The sequence below is a fragment of the Lepisma saccharinum genome, chromosome 4 (genome assembly GCF_977018435.1).
Source record: "Lepisma saccharinum chromosome 4, izLepSacc3.1, whole genome shotgun sequence".
Taxonomy (NCBI): Eukaryota; Metazoa; Arthropoda; class Insecta; order Zygentoma; family Lepismatidae; genus Lepisma; species Lepisma saccharinum.
The window spans coordinates 15,853,887-15,872,150 of NC_139232.1; the positions used below are offsets into that span (position 1 = coordinate 15,853,887).

At 37.6% G+C, this 18,264-nt stretch overlaps 1 protein-coding gene across 1 annotated transcript in view; it reads left to right on the top strand.

The window, feature by feature from the left end:
* Positions 1-5,496: 5,496 nt before the first annotated feature.
* The window catches only part of LOC145987102 (uncharacterized), a 115,015-nt gene continuing 102,247 nt past the window's right edge, over positions 5,497-18,264 (top strand). The window contains exons 1-3 of the mRNA XM_083121577.1: positions 5,497-5,579; positions 9,743-9,880; positions 13,220-13,345. Of these exons, the coding sequence (XP_082977703.1) occupies positions 5,527-5,579; positions 9,743-9,880; positions 13,220-13,345 (317 nt within the window). The 5' untranslated portion in view covers positions 5,497-5,526. The remainder of the gene's footprint in view (positions 5,580-9,742; positions 9,881-13,219; positions 13,346-18,264) is intronic.

The window sequence follows — 18,264 nt, forward strand, 5'->3', positions numbered from 1 at the left end:
ACTGTTCAGATCGGGAAACTCCTAAAAGCTCTACAACACGAAAGAGCGGAAATTGCTTATTATATCTTCACTGACGGGAATAGGTAAGTGTGCTCTTTTTTTCAGTAATCATATAAATCGACTTAACTATTGAATGTATCATGTAAGATACGATACGATGATATGCATACATTCAGAGGCTGACCCCTCCTAGACGTCTAAAAACAGCAATAAATGGATATCATATTAGTGCTTGTTGTTTGTGAATGTTTATAAAAATGTCGCTATATGTCTTAGATGGTAAGTGAGCCGCCAAAGATTTCGTTCCTCGTAAATCTAGTTGAGAATTTTAATTTGGGTGGGAGACAGCTGAAAAATAAAAAGTTACTTGTAAAGTTAACCCTAGTTTACACGTGCCAAGAAACTTACCAGAGGTAGGGGGGGGGAGCTACACATATTCTTTATCACTAAAATTCAAGGAACCATTTTATTATTGAATCACTGATTCTTTTATTGTTTCTGTAGGTACAGTTATATAATTATTAGAATAGTTACAAAAAATACCAGCATTAATAAAAAACAAGAATTAATTATTATATTGCATTTTATCATTAACTAAACATAAAAAAAATATAGGCTATTTTTGTTACATCAATGTATTTCTTGTTTACACAGGTGCAGTTGTATAGTAATTACAATAATTACAAAAATGTCATCATTACTAACCAATTATGCATTGTCACTGCCATGAGCATCATGTCCGAACAAACATCCATGGGAGCGGAGGGGGTGCTGATAGGCCCACCACAATTTTTGCCAACTAATACGTTACGTGAATGACATTATGAACAAAAGTAACACGGAAACACATTTAGGGAACACTGTAATTTATTTTCAATTAAAAAAAATGTTCACAGTTGAAAAAACCGAAATAGAACAAGTGGTGGGGCTTGCAACCTGCTACGGGTAAGCTACGGTTGAAAAGGTGGCAATTCATTATTGTCGAGAGATTATACAGAGTGATGCTACAAACTACAACGAAGAAAAGCAAAAAGTCAGAGTTAACATTGGTCACCAAATTTACGAGAAAATGGCGGACGTACGAATGTATTGTCACCATCTGCCACTGACATGTTTGCTGATATCCATTCTCATCCTGCACTGGATTTACAGGATTATAATAATAATAATAATAATAACATTTGACACGTGCTCCGCTTTAATATGCCATCAGACCTTGAGGTCACAATATTCTCCCTTTTTCTCTTATTTTCCATTAAAAAGAAACTTCCTGGTTTGACGGCCAGCGCTGAAAATATAATGTTACAAATATCGGCTTCTATTTTTCCTGTCGGTATATTAGTGTATGTTGTTGCTTCCTTGTATGCTTGTTCTAGTTCTTGTGCCCAGGATTATGACCTTTAGTAACTTTCCCTTTCTCTTGGAGGAGTGTATTGACGTATTGATCTATTGATCTTTGCTCATTATCCTCATTCGTATTCTAGACATGATACCCATACTAGAAAAACGCCATTATCAACAAAGTAGTCATGTTTGGGAATGCATGGAGTAACCATGGTTTCCATCAGACCACCGTTCGGGGTATGCAACTCGAGCCACCGCACAGGAACTCGCTCTTCACTATTATACGGAACATAGACACATATCGGAAGTCAGCTGTGGTAAGAGGGCCATAATTCATTAATTCAATTTACTAAATAGGTTTTTCGTTGTGCAAAGTTTTACACAATGTTTCCTGTAATGGAAACTTTTCCTTAAAAATTCTTCAGGCGGGAAACGCAGTGGGAAGCAGGTCACCAACCTCGTGTGTGTGTTGGCGGGGGGGGGGGGGGTAGGGGGGTGATTCCACATCAAATCAAGCCGGTGTGGGCCTTTCACATCTCGGATATTCACCATTTTTGGTGAGCTGTTTTGGATCCTATTTTTATGAAACCCCCTACAAGTGTTTGGTTTTGATAGATTGATTGATTGAGTGTTTTAAGTCCACTTTATGCACAGTAAGGCTAATCGGGACTGGACCTACAGTTGAAAGTGGGATCCGAACCACTATGTGCCTCCACCGGGTATAGGACCCGGGATCCCTTGATTACAAGGCGACGACGCTACCACTGCGCTATCGGGGAGGCCGTACAAGTATTTATTATATACAAGTGTGACTCTGTTATTAACTTGGGGTTCGAGAGTCAATGGGATTTAGCAAATGACAAACGAGAGGTTTTATAGTTCATAATTACTATAAAAGGACCCGTCCCGGTCAATAAAGAGAAAGATGAATGAAATGCTCTCTCCACACTTATCATACCTGTCTGCTGTTCTAGATGAATGCTGTCCTAGACGAATCTGCAGGTCGTGTTGATAACTTGTCAGAGTTCGTACTTCGACTCTGACTGACGCTCCTCCGTTATCCCGCGCTGAGTGTATGGAATGAATTTGTAAGTCAACTGAGAGAGCTGTCCTTCCGGACGTCGTATTACTCCTCAAGTCCTCTACCGGTGAGGTGTACTTTCGTCACCTCCCGTATAACCTCAGCACAGAGGTATTGTAAAATGCAGCAACGCATACCTGGGATAACTAGAAGCAGTCGATGGAATCGTCAGCTTAATGAATAGTGTAAAGAGAGCATTAAACGAGCCTCTTCTCTACCTTCACTCATTATACCTCATCAATACAAATATCCCCCCTCCGTTTTCTAGCAATCTTATAGTAGGCTATTCTAATCGTTCTATGGCATCCCAATTCTTCTACGTCTTCTAAAATCACGTTGCTCATTTGTCAAGTTTCTCCTTCATTTTATATGTTAGTTTTTGTTCAGAATTCTCATTAATATTTAGCAGCATAAGGTATGAGATACCTCCTACGTGCTTGACATATTTTTTTTCTGTTTGGTTCCCATTTTAAACTGTAGGTCCAGTGCCAATTAGCCTATTTGATCATGAAGTTCACTTAATGAAATTGGTGTTCTTCGCACATTTTACTTTATTTCCATTTTTGGTGTCATTGTTGCATTTACAACATCGAGGAACACTTTTATCTACCATGCACACAGCTTCAGATATGTGTCTATCAGTTTTATCCTTGACATTTATTAATTTACTAATGATTTCCTTCCTTGATGTAAGATATTTTATTCAGCCATGGAGTCATCCCACGTCTATCGCATGATCAAACACAAAAAAAACTGTTGGTATTTTGTATTGAAACAGTGAGTAGGTCCCATAGACACACTTGACACAGTCCGTTTGCATTAGTTAGCCCCTTCATTATATTAGCTTACAGACACGGTAGCGCCACTGTCGCGTACACCGCATCTAATTGCCTAATTGCTTCTTTTCACTAGGAGGGTGGATGTCCAGAGAGAGAAATGTGAAAACATCCCTACATATAAGAGGGGAGGCTAATAGTTATCCGACTCTAATACCACTCTACCAAAGTGGAAGGAAAACTGAAATCGTGATTCTTCCATGAGTTTGTTAGTATGATAAAAGTATGCACCAGTGAAACAGAAAGTAAAATTCGTGTGGGTATTAATGTGACTGACAAATTTACAATTCCTGATGGGTTAAAACAAGGAGATGCATTATCTCCATTGATCTTTAATTTTGTCTTAGAATATGCTGTTAGGAAGGTAAAAGAAACTAACGAAGGATTAAATTAAATGGTGTGACTAAGTTGTTAGCATATGCAGATGATTAGACTTATTAGGGGATGATATAAATACAATTAAGAATAATGCTAAAATATTTTTCAAAACTGCTAAAGAGATAGGTTTGGAAGTTAACAAAGAGAAAACGAAATATATGCTTACATTCAGAAACCAAGTGTTAGGTAACATTCAAAATCTAATTATTGATAACAACTCGTTTGAACCAGTTTCCAAATTCAAATACTTAGGAGTAATATTAACAAATGAAAATTATATTAAAGAGGAAATAAAAAGTAGGCTTAATTCAGGAAATGCATGTTACTTCTCTCTTCATAAACTTTTGTCTTCTCGTTTAATATCTAAGAAACTAAAAGTTAAAATATACAAAATAGTAACTTTGCCTGTAGTATTATATGGGTGTGAAACTTGGTCCCATACATTGATTGAGGAACATAAATTAAGAGTATTTGAAAATAAGATCCTTAGGAAAATATTTGGACCTAAAAGGGATGAGGAGACAGGTGACTGGAAAAGGTTACATAATTTAGAACTACATAATTTGTATTCATGTCCAGATATTATTAGAATAATTAAATCAAGAAGACTTAGGTGGGCAGGCCATGTGCCACGAATGGGAGAAGAAAGAGGAGTTTACAGGATTCTTGTTTGGAAACCTGATGGTAAGAGACCTGTAGGAAGGCCAAGACGAAGATGAAGGGACAACGTTGAGATTGACCTAAAGGAAAGACGGAAAGAGTATATGGATCTTGCTCCAGATAGGGACAGATGGAAGGCCTGTGTGGCTGCAGCCATGAACCTTTGGGTTTAAGAAGCCTAGAGAGTTAGTTAGTTAGCGTGTTCTAACAGGTTGAATTCATCGGTTTTGTAACTTCCCAGATACGCCCAGGGGTGCATATCCTCCACCTCTTTTCGCCTTCGTGCTAAATTCCGTACGCAAATGATTTTGTAATTTAGTCTTGTAGCATGTACGTACATCGTAATGCACACCAAAACAAGATTCGTGGGTTGAAATCACAGAAGCTCCGCACGACTATAGAAGGACATAAGGAAATTATTCTCACTCCATGCCAACAAAACCCAATTGACTGTATATGAATTGCTGTTACAGTATTTTGTCTCGGAGGAAACTATTAAACTTTTAAGTGTACATCGATGTATTTATATTATTACTTGTAGATATATCAAGAGTAGTAGGACACTCAATTCATGTATTATGTAACATGTCTATGCAGTATTACAACTTCTTCCAGTTTTTACACAAGTTCGATATAACCAGAAATTAATTGTTTCTTATCCTCGAACTTTTTTAAAATTTTTATGTATTTTATGTACTTAACTAATTTTCGTGATAAATCTGGTTAATCTGTTGCTAGACTTATTTCAACAATAAAGTAATGGGATAGAGATTGTAATTTCGTCTAATTAGATGCTAGGTCATGTAATATACATCCATCATTTGACTGTACTTGTTCACATCCTTTATGTTTCAACCTATTCTCAGACAAAATTAACATTTGTTGTCTCTACAAATATTTTACATGGAACTTCTCAATCGTTAGGATCTTACTGTTAAATATTTGAAATTGAAAACAATCTCATTGTAAATTATATTTAGGAAGTTAACTGTGCTAGTGAGGAGAAAAAAGAATGTTCATTTGTTTAAGTTGAAGAGCGAGAAACACTGAAATTTTCTTTCTAAAGCTAGATACAAGAAAAACTAGTTACAGAAAATTCAATTTCGCTGACGCTTGCCAATATACTCCCGCCATTACAGCTTAGGTATTCCGTTAGTGGAACACATGGTGAGAAATCGAAGTTTGCATCTTCACAGAAATCACCCTTGCAGGAATCGATCTACGTCAATGTGCAATGACTCCAAACATGTAAAAGAAACAACGTCACAGTTTCTAGCCAGGTAAGTTGTTTTTCGAAGTGGATTTACTTTACTTCCTTGCTGTTATGCTTACATGACACTTTTCCATTTCTTCATGCCACAATAGTTTTTTAAAACTTTCTTTAATGCTTAAGTTACATGGATGGTCATATTGTTCTCAACCACCTACGGAAAGGTGTAGACGCTTATCTTAACTACAGTGTTCATTTTATGTGTGAAGCAGAATTATTATACTCTATCCAGGGAATCTGCGGAGTAAGGAAGCACATAACGGTAGAGAAAGGGGATAAGAGAGTGGGCGGAGCGAAACAGTACACGCTGCTGCAAATAGCTGGTAGCTGCAGTCGATTTTCCTCCCTCCACGCAATCCCATTCCCCCTCACGTGTTCATTGGTTGAACCGTCTCGAGTCACAACTTGCGCAGAGACTTGTTTTCGTTGGCTTGCTCCAGAGATTCCCGGGACAGAGTATAGAGGGTATGAATGTGAAAAAAGTAAAAGATTCTGGGAATGAACACCGATTTCAACATAGGCTATTGTGTTTCGATCATGTCCCGGTCATCCCATGATCATGTTGCGACTGCGTTGTGTCGTTTTCAATTTTTGCAGAACCTTCAACCTTCTCGCCGTCCCCCCACCCTACCCTCTCCTAGCAACGGCCTCTATCATATCCAAGTGCTTGTTTCCTTATCTTACGTCACTTCTCGAAATACTTGAACAGTGAGAAACTACATGTTGTCGCTCATAAACACCTTCCTGGCCAGAAGGTGACTTTTACTATGTCTCCAGTGCCCCATCACGAATTTCTCATACTACTGATCGAAGACAGTCGGACAGTAACAAGACAGCAACATGGTAGATGATGATGTTGAATTGAATTCATGTTTTAAGTCCATTTTATGCACAGTAAGGCTAATCGGGACTGGACCTACAGTTTAAAGTGAATTCCCAACCACTATGTGTCTCCACGGGGGGTATCGATTGATTACAAGACGAGGACTCTACCACTGCGCCATCGGGGAGGCCCGTGGTAGATGATGAAAACTATAAGCTGTTCTCTGGGTAAATTAATGGAATACACTCACCGGCTATTCCAAATCGCATGGGGACATGATTGCAACCCAATAGCATATGTTGATGGACCTTTATATCATTATTCTTGATCTAACGTGACCATAACTGTTAAGTTTGTTAAGCAAGATTTTATTTAAGGTTTCTAATCACAATTGCCAGAAGAATATGTAAGCTGAAATAATTTGTTCACATTTGTTTTATAGTAAAATTTCTAATTGTTTATTGTTCTCTGACTCCTTTTTAGTGGCTCTCAATGAATTTTTTTAGAATTAATTAAGTCTGGCTGCCATATATTCATTTTCGTTGTTGAGGCAGTTCATCACGATTAACCTCTTTGTCGACTTTACAAAAACTTTACCAAAACAGATGATGACATTTCATACGATGAAACAAAAAAAAGTGTCGTAGCTAGGATTCGAACAAGTTCTGGCTTCGTAGCATGGTACTGTAACCACTCCGCCATGGAGGCTAGCTTCTATGATCCATAATTCAAAAAATATCAAATTTGAGTTTTCTTTGTTTGCATAAGTCTATACTGTGCTCATGTGTCTCCATCTATCATGAGAGCTCTAGCTACACTCGGGGCGAGAATATAATTTGACGCCCGCTGTCAAGAATTCGACGCCTAGACGGCCCACCTCGGCTAAATGCCGAGGTAGATTCTTCTAGTTTACACAAGTATTTAATATTCACGCTCAAGCTTCAATTCTGTAAAGAATCCATAGCAAAAATTATGTGGATTTTCTATTCTCAATTTTCTGTTGTATTTCCAATTTTCTATATGTAGTGATTCTACATTCAGTACAGTTATACGAAAAAGAGAATCGTTATTGTAAATTGTATTTCGAATAGTTAATTAATTAATAAGAAGAAAGTGTTTTATGTTTCGAAAAGTAACTAAACATACTATTAATCACTATCCTGTACCTTTTACGTTATATTATCATGAAGAAATCGTATGCAATAACGGTTTTAGCAAAGGTGATCCAAAAAGACCGCCCCTTTTCAATTGGTGAGCATAACTTTATTTAGGCGAATAATTGCAACCTACAAGGACAGAAGTGTTGCACAGACATGGGAGTTTGATACAAGATATGTCAATCAGGTTGTGAATGTCACATCACATCACGTCTCACTTAAGTTTTGAATATAACATCACTCAGGTGAGCACCACCGTTGTTGGAGCACTCATGAAGCCGAGCCACGAAGCTACGCCGCAATGTATTCTCCAGCATAGCAACCGGAATAGCAGCGACTTCACGGCGGATGTTCGCCTCCAGTTCCTGGATCGTTCCTGGGCGGGTTTCGTAGACCCGGGACTTCAGATTTCCCCACAAGAAAAAGTAAGCTGCCGTCAGATCCGGCGAACGTGCCGGCCAAGCCACGTCGCCATATCGGGAGATGAGGTGGCCGGGAAAAAGGTCGCACAATTTGGCAATGGACACACGGGCTGCGTGTGCCGTTCCACCGTCCTGTTGGAACCATGTGATCAGAGGAAGGCGTTGGAGTGCCGGCACGAGAAAGTCTTGGAGCATGGTCACATAACACTCTGAATTGACAGTACACGTGGCACCAGTGGCATCGCGAAAAAAGTATGGTCCGATGATTCCTGATGTACTGATCCCACACCACACAGTTAACTTGGGACTGTGCAACTCACGCTGATGCAATCGCCGCGGGTTTTCTGTACCCCAGAAACGGCAATTCTGTTTGTTGACCGACTCCGATAGCAAAAAGTGTGCCTCGTCAGACATCAGAATGATGTCGACAATGCGTGCATCTTGTGCCCACATGTCGAGAAACGTGTCACAAAACTGATCACGTGCCACTTTGTCGGCTGCGGTCATTGCTTGCACTACTTGCACCTTATACGCTCGTGTATGTAATTCCAAGTGTAAAATGCGATGTAAACTGCCATACGTCATATGCAATGCTTGCGATCTGCGGCGCACTGATCTTCGTGGACTTCTTTGGATGTCATCCCGCACACGGTTGATGTGTTTCTGTGTCCTTACAGCTCGGGGTCGTCCAGGAGACGACCTGTGTCGTACTGAACCCTCCTCGTGCCATTTCGCTACCCAGCGCCGTATGGTGTGTTTGTCCGGTGCGTCTCTACGCTGGCCTAGTCGGCGGAAAGATCGTTGGGTTGCAACAATGGACTTGCTTTTTATAAACAGCTCTACCACGCGAACACGGTCTTGCACATTCCACTTCTCCATCGCATCTGATTCTCCCACTAATACGCTTCACTGCCACCAGCGCGCGCCGGCCAGTGTTGGCTTTGCAGTAGCCAATTGAAAAGGGGCGGCCTTTTTGGATCACCTTGTATAAACTTGGAATGTTTTAGATGAAAGATATATTGCGAGCGAATGAGAAGCCAAATTTTTAGATTTATTTCTCTGCAAACTGACTAAATATTAATTTGATAGGACACCAATACTTTTTTGGGCACCGTAACATATATTATTTTCCAATTTCTTCTTTCGCTCTTTTGCCTCTACGCCCGGGGCACCGCCCCCCCCCCCACATCGCCCCCTCACCTAGCTACGTTTCCATCCATCATATATCAATGCTTCGAATTATGTTCACAGTTTTCAAAGCAATTGTAAGTTAAAGTATACAATTGTGCCCCAATTCATTTGTTGAGCAATTCTAGAAAAATATCAGCCTTCATGGTTAAAATTTTATATCAGTGATATGTAATATGCTGTACACCGTTTTAAAGGAGAACATTGTTATATTGCACTATGCAATACATGTCTTCCAAAATTCTAAAATTTGGCTGTAACTTTGGTTAAGAAAATTCACATTCATAGATTGCTAGCCTCTTAGCTTCAAATAATTATTTTTTATATAGCTGGCAGATGAAGAAATTTAATTTTGCTATGCAAGAAGTAAGACCACTACTTGTAAATTTCCTGGGCTATATTTGTTCATGTTTTATGAATCATAAAATATATATATATATATATATATAAAAAACTGTGTCAGTCTGTTTCCTCTGGAATTGCTCTATTAACTTAGTATTAGAAATAAGTTTACTGATAGAACTTAAGGTTTATTTAACGACGTGTGCCAGCAAATAATATGAAAATTCTTGTCTTGTTGTAGGACTAGCCTAACGACACGTTTCCACTTAACAGACGAGGCAATAGCTGACCTGAATAGCACAATTAATCTTTCGTCTGATTCCTGGAGGAGCGTCCTGCAGGACGGTTTGAACTTCCTGAACCACCTAAAGCAATTCAGGTCTGAAAGAGATAATTAGCCATGTCGCTGTAATTACACCTAATTAAAAGTTATTGTCGCTTAAGAACACGCATGATATCTTAAGACCCAGTACGGTGTACACTAAGCAACACACTGTAAACATAATTTTACGTTAAGGTTTATCATCGCACAATGATATCTTACATATAGTACATACATGTAATAACTGTATATGTTGAATATCTATGAATTACGCAAAGCAAAGGTAAGTGCAGAGCAAATATTTTGTAAGTTGTTTAAAAAACATCCTGGTCAAACTTTATGGAATAATGTTAATTATTTTTACTTCAAATCAAACGATACTATGTTCATAATGACTTACATAATATACAAACAACAAATCAACGTTATTTCACCTCGTTATCTGAAATCTCCAAGGAATTGGAGGTTGAGGAAAGAAAAGGCAAATGAAATGTGCACTTTCTCCTGGAAAAAAGTTAATTTATGTTTTTCGTCTTTGTATTATTATAATAAAAATGCCTAAGTTTATAAAAGTAACTGGATATAAACATCAAATGAAACACATACTTTCTATAGTGTGTTGCATTATATGTAACGCTCATTACAGGCGCATCGGTTTGATGTGGGGTATCCTGTATTAGCTTATAAAATTTAAAGGTAAAGTAAAGAAGCAGTGTGAACGCCCTTAAAATAAAATAAGACTTGTCTGAATGTCTTGCAATAAAGCAAAAATTGAGCAACCAAGAACAAGTGAAGAAGGAAAGAGGATATGTTATTAATTAATGAATAATTTTAGATAAGTGATTAAATTTGAAGGGTGAAATTTCCATTGCTGTATCAAACGTATTTTTTTCTGAATATTACTGTTCATTCGAGATGATTCAGTTTCGTCTGTCATTAATTTCGATTCATTCTACCAATACTTCCAGCCGTAGATGCAACTGATCATTGACAATGGAACACATTTTCTATGGCCAAGGGTTTGTTGCGGAATGGTTGATCGTCGTAAAAAAGTGCTTCCCTGTGCTTAACACTACGCCATGAAGGCGTATAGGTGGTGTGCGGGTAACGCCCCACACTTTCTTGATCCGGTCGTGAGTGGGGGTGATGTGATCAGCATCACGCCCCTGACTGCCTTTACTCCCCAGGGTTTCCCCCAGGTACCCATGTCATTCGACACTGGGTGGGCGCCGGAGCCGCTTCCAACGTTAGCGTCGTAAATCCACCCAAAAATATTGTGGAACTCCTTTTAATAATTCCTTGTAAGCGTTTTGGAACTTGCCAATGGCAACGAAACTGGCAGGAAGGACATAACGAAACTTCAAGAGTTCTAATAATTATGTACGTTATTGTGCAGAAGACTGTGTCATGGCATGCGCTGAAACTTTCTGCGCATTGTTACATAGGAGCAGCCTCTCGGTAGACTCGCACCAGGACTGTATATGAGAGATACCCCCTGAAATGTTCCAAGAAATAAATTAGTTGCATTTGTCATGTTGCTGGACAACCTCATATAGATATAGTCGCCAATTTCGAGATAACACATCATGATATAATTATTCTTGTAGAAGTAATTACATCATAAATTTTGCAAGAAAGGGGAAATTTAAACCTCTATATTTTCAATATAGTTGCACCACCTTTTCTCCGACACATACACAGACATGCATTTTAAATGTCCATACTTTTTCGTTCTTGCTTTGTGTTGTTTTGTTAGCAATTGTAGACTTTTCAACAAATACAGTTCCAAAATCCATACGCCATTCACGTTCATATTCGTCTTAACACCTGTGTGCACTGCATGCAAAATATATATTATGCACCATGGTCAATGGAACTTTGTAGAAATTTTTTAAAACTACTTCAAAATGAACGAACACTAAATTATTAACTTTGAAGATTGATATACGTAGGAAGAAACTAAATTTTGCTGATGACCATTTGAATTTCAATGTATATATTTCAAGCATTGAGAACAATAAGCAAATAATTTTATTTTGCTTTACAGCGCAAAACGTGATGGAATCATAACAATGGCGTAAGTTTGAATAACGAGTCATGAAATGTGTACTACGTTAATACATTGAAGTATATAGTTTTTTTCGTAGATGCACATACACTCATTTCAGAAAATATTACTTTGTTTTGCAAATTTTGTGATATCGTCGAAATAGGTGTTTTTGGTTTCCCTTGTCCGTGTCCATTACAAGATTATCGTTCGTAGTGTGTATATTTTGTATTGATTTCAGGTTGCATATTTATTTACCGAAACTATTATTCGTAGTGTTTTTATTGCAACTTTTATTTTCACACAAAACAGAAACATGTTCTTACTTTGACAATCCATTTTTGTTAATATACTAAGATCGAAATAGCATTTTGTATAATAGTTACTGTTTCTTGATTTGAGTTATTTTTTATAAGTTCGTGTACGTTACAGATTACTAAGTGCATTGACACTAGAAATAATTTTGGGTTAGAAATCATTATTGCAGGTTAGATAATGCATTGTGTAAATTGAAAAAAGGATTACAAAGCGAACCTGATGGATACTGTTTGATACACTGTGAAAAATGTATATGTCATAAACATATTCACTGCTATTTCTGGTTTGCATTTTGTCTTTATCGTTTTTTTAATATGCGTTTCTTTCGTTTCTTAACCTATTTTATATTTTTTATTATTTATTACAATACCTGTTCACTTTCATTTTTCTTGTTTTGTTATTCACATGATCCATCAAAATTTTGTTGAGCATTAATATTTACAACTGAAATTAGCTGAAATTATAGATCCCTGTTTCAAGACAAGATAATATTTTCCAAATGCTAATCCCATCAAACATTTTGAAAATTAGGGAGAAATCGCAAAGAATAAAAGTTACAAACATTGGAGTGGATATATATTTTTCTCACCCAAAATGATTATCTTTATTTGTTTTTATTTCAACTTTCGAGATATATCTTTACATTATATTAAAGAGAAAAAACAACACAGAACGCAATTAAAAATTGGTTTACGTATTTCTGTCTATAATTTTTGTTGATAAAATATTGAGATCATATATGAGAATTTGCTTACATTTGTTTAAAGTATTCTACATTCAGACTGTACACTATCTCTTACTGATGGACATAATATCCACAATAGCAATTCGAACTTTCGCAAGAACGTTTGTGAACTCCAGTGATTTGTCGCTTCGTGGTTGTGAGGGCACATCATAGTTTGTAACCGAGCAAATACTAAAGTTATATTACGTTAATTGAATGAAATTTTAATACAAATAATGTTAATTATACGGTATTTACAGAACTTTGTTTCATCCTTCCAATGTTAAATATTGGGTGTATTTTTCAGGAGCAATGCAAAGAGGGCTGATGACACAGCTATTGAGGAAATGACGTGGTACAACTTAGCTAACAACTATATTCTAGATCAACTATCGAAGAGAATTCGAGATACCACAACAAGTGGTGTATGGAGGTATGTTAGACGAAACATCATCATATTTGAGGCATATCTAATGGCCTACTGTCGGATTAAAAATTATAGACACTCGAGTTTGGACTCAAATTAAAAATTAACCAGTAGACCTAATTAAAGAAAATTTAGTTTATTTAATTCTGCACTAATCTATGCTAAATTATTTTTTTTGGAGAATATCGTCTATTTTTATCGTCGTGAGAACAAAAAAAAGACGATTTCTTTTAGTTTTGCAAACGATCTCCCTCTTTGAAATTATATAAATTAAAAACGGGTTGTTCAATTGTGATGAAATTTCAGTAGGGTGCAGACAGAAAGGTTATAAACACAATTCTGAATTTATAGATTTTCAATTTTTTTTTAAAAAAAAGCCGTACTTTTGAATTTTTAGAAATAACGTTCTCTTAGTATTCGTTAGTCCTACAAATACAATATTGGTCTTCTTTTGAAGCTCTTTGGATCTGTTTTGAAAATCGATTATAATTGTCAATTCATATTGGGAAACCGAATTTAAACAGATTTTTATTCATCGGAATAAAGATGGACGTTAAACGTGGCAACACTGCAAGCAGTGACTCGCAGTGCCAGCCTGCCGTTTCCACGGTTCAACAGACATCGCTGTGTAACTCTTCTTTACGTAGATCTACTGGTTCATTTTTAATTGCAGTCTAAACTTGAGTATCTATAATTTTTAATCCGGCGATAGTGGGCTAGGGTCCGTGAAAACGTTTTCTTTCTCCGGTGTTGATGTATTTGTGTCTAGGACGCAATTTCAAGTTACTTGGTCGCTTTCTCTAATTGGAAATGTAATTATATATCCAGGAGCACGATTTGAGCCGATTTGCTTACTTATGCATGATAGAGAATTACGTTGTTGGAACATCTCATTAGCACAAACTATATATAATATGTTTATTTGAATAATCCCTTAATGAAAGAGCAACAACACGCACTGGTCCACTCAAATGCAATCACCAATTCCCCCCACTCCTTCAATATTGCATTACGCTGTTAATTATTAACATATGTAATGAGGAAACATGAGCTATGTTGTGTTTACTGGCAGGAAAAAATATATACCTAATTTAATGTAATAAAATACTCAGACGCTGACCAAGGCAAAATTTATTGTATAAAAAATACACTTTAAACGTTACATTTCCACTCTCTAACAGGGTCTTCTTCAGACAAAGATTCACGATAAAACTTTGTCTGAAGAAGACCCTGTTATAAAGACCCTTTGTCACAATGAAACAGAATTTATTGTGAATATTTGTCTGAAGAAGACCCTGTTAGAGGGTGGAAACGTTATGTTTATACTGTATTTTTTATACAATAAATTTTGTCTTGGTCAGCGTTTGAGTGTTTATTAAACATGGAAACAAGGCTTAACCCTTAACTGGTATCATCTCATAATGTAACGTAACTGGTTTCATGGGGTCTGACAGATACCTAATATATTTCATTATGTATAACTTTATTCTCGTTGATTTTATTTACTTTATTTGTTTCATGTCCTTGTTACGTATATTTTGAAGTACTTGTGAGAAAAAACAATTCAAGAGAAACGAGGACAAGAATATCTATATTAATAATTCGAAGACACCTCATATAAAATGCAGCATTTTTAAAAAATATATATAATCCTGTTTATTATATATTTTTTAAGTATTAGTTTTATTAATAACTTTCATAACATACCCAATTTAAAATAAAAATGAAAATTTCGAACGAATATGAATTTATGAACTAATATTTTGGAGATCAAATGCTTTTGTTGTTTGGAGTCCACAGTTTTTCCTATTTGGAAGTAATATTAACATGGGCGTCCGGATGGGGGGGGGGCCTGGCCCCCCTGGAAAATGAAAGTCAACCAAAAATTATGTATTTCACACATATAATTTCATTTTAGCTACAATAATATGTGTTAATTATTGCGTGAACACCATAAATCAAATTTAAGTAATGTTTTTTTTAGGAAACAACACACTTTTGGGGGAAAATGTGACTTGTTTGCTCCCCCTGGAAAAGATAATACCTTCTTTGCCCCTCCCTGGAAAAAATCCTGCGGACGTAAATTCAAGGTCAGATAACAATACAGGCGACAGATTTTCACTGCACGTAGACAACTATGCAACTCAAAGGTACAGGGAGGGAGAAGCAATGCCACGTCAGGGGTGAGAGGGGTCGGTGTGAGAAAAAAAGTGACGTCTCTCAGACGTATGATACCAGTAGAGGATTGCAGTGACGTTCTCGGACACTTTGCTTATTGTTTATTGTTTTGCTTTATTTTACTTCGCTTTTTGTGCCGCTTTTGGCTAATTTGCGAAGATGGGTATGAGTGATGATATGATGAAATTGATGAATGGACACTCACAAATATCCATGCCCAGGCTGGGATTCGAACCCTGGACACTTGGTGTCGTAGTGCGATGTTCTAACCACTCAGCCACGGAAGCCGGCTTGGTCACTTTGCGGTTGATAAGTGTCCATAGTGCTTCGTAAAATACTTAGTTTCCATGTCAACGTACGTAACGTAACAATTACAACTTAATTTTTCTAGAACACAATCAATTCGTAATACTTGGATATTCAATAAAGAAAATTACCGCCCTCGTCTGGCATCTAGCGTGCGTGGCAATTACACATGCACGCCCTGCACACTCTCAGATACTTACACACACGTAAATTTGATGAAGAAGAGTACAAACCTATGATAGTAGTGTGTTCCAAACTTTTTCAGTAATAAATAAGACTGACGAAAATTAAGGAAAATCCACTACCGTATATCTCTTAAGCAAGTGAACAAAAACGAGTATCTGCGTCTGCGCAAGTAGTGACGCGAGACGGCTCCACCAATGAACACGTGAGAGGGAATGGGATTGCGTGGAGGTGGGAAGCGTTCAAGTTGCCAAGGTGTAACTTTCGACGGTGCTTATTATCATTCATTTTGCCACAGTCTTGTTCATCGGATTAATCTCTCTACAGGTTCGGAGCAAGTTGACACGGTCGAGTGAGTGACGTCTCCTGTCAGACTGAGCATGGAAAAACGTAGTGATTTTTTAAATACACTTAAGCTCCATACTACAAGGCGGTTCTGGGAAGAACCTTGTTGTTTTGTTTTCCGAGCAAACAGCACGTCGTACATGTAGTTTCATACGTCCGTATATCGTCAATCAACTATGTACGTACAATCAAAATCTCATTACTCCAACTTTTGTACATAGCTCAAGCTTCTGAGACATTTTTTAAAGATCTCCGTCATTTTCTAGCTTTTCAAGGATAAATTGCAATCGTTCGTCAAGGTGGATGTAGGTTGATTTTCTACGCTTCTGTGGAATACACTCCAAGTCCTGTCTCCTAAAAGCGTGAAAACTAGAAGAGGCATCTGCATTGAGTACACTTACAAGCTGCAAGGCGTGTGGTGTACTCTGGATGTGGTTCAACTTGATATGCCAACCCTCCACTGGGTTGTTTGTTCGGTTCTTTGGCCATTGCAATTCTAAATTTCCGTTAGAATGTTTGGATTATCCAGCCATTATTCTATGAAATAATCGTTGAACTTTCTGATTTTCTGCCCAGATGGGCAGTCCTCCATGACGAGGAGCAACCTTCATCAATACGGCTTCTGGGTACTAATGTTGGTACACTAAGGGCCGGATTAAGGTGGGTGCTATTGATGCTGCAGCATTAGGCCAATTCCTGAAATAGGCCCAGATGAAAACAGGCGGGAATTTTCCGAAAGCTGAACAGTTTTCTCTTGCTATATTAACCTGAAAATAAATCTTAGAATGAAATTTGGAGCCCCAATTTCGGACGCCTAGACACAGCGTTACTTAATATACAGTTACTATTATTCTTTGCGCTGTGACGTAACTATAACGTCGTTGTGTTTATTGTTCACCAAAGATTTCAAGCATCAGGCCAAATTTCGTCTTAATCCGGCCCTGAGTACGCTACATATCCTAACATGACGGCGTACATCTTCATTGTGAAGGTATTCTTCTGCGAGGCCAATATTCTCAAACTTCCGCCAGATGCTCTGGTTGAAATGGTAATTACAGCCAGAAATCTGAGAATCGGGGAAAGTCGCACGTAATTCATTGATTGCTGCAAGTTCAAGTTCAAGATATATATGCCGAGGGCTTTCCTTGTAACACCATTTAAACATCTTTCCTCTGACGATATGATGGAATCGAGGTTACTAGATCCAGACCTTGGTTAATTGGAGAAGCCATTTCTTCTTTGAAGATAGCAGACACTGGTGTAAGGATCTCTTCCCGTGCTCTCTTCTTGCAGTTTTCTAGTCGCTTCCTTATCTCGCAAACTGACACGCCAGTTGCGCACTGGTCATCTCTTTCCACAATTGCCATTTCACCTTCGGTGAAGATGTTTGCCTTTGCTAGTTGCACGCAATCACTGCGGTTATCAGCGTTCGTAGAAGCGTGTACTGCTACGCTCTGCCAACTCGATTTCCCCCTTCTCTGCCGCTATGCGCGACCTTACTCCACAGATTACGTGGATAGAGTATAGAGATCCTCATGGTGGATTCATGCATCGATCTTGATGCGTAGAACACACATATAAATATGTCTTCAGCACATCATGTAACCATCTTGTAAATCCTGCCTCCTAGCGGCCAAATGCTTAATTGCAGTACACTCTCAATTACAAAAGAAAACTTTGAAGTTGGCGTGGTTATAAATGCCATATGTTTCCTGACCTGCTCAGAAAGAAATATCGTATTGAAAATCGACAATCATTTTGAATAACCCTGTATGTGTGAGCAAAGATGACCGATAAGATAGATAATACATATATTTAAACTATAGCTATATTGATTTGATTATTTAGAACACAATAAATGCAACTAAACATATCATTTTGTGGAATAAGTTCGGATTAAAATGTTAATTAAT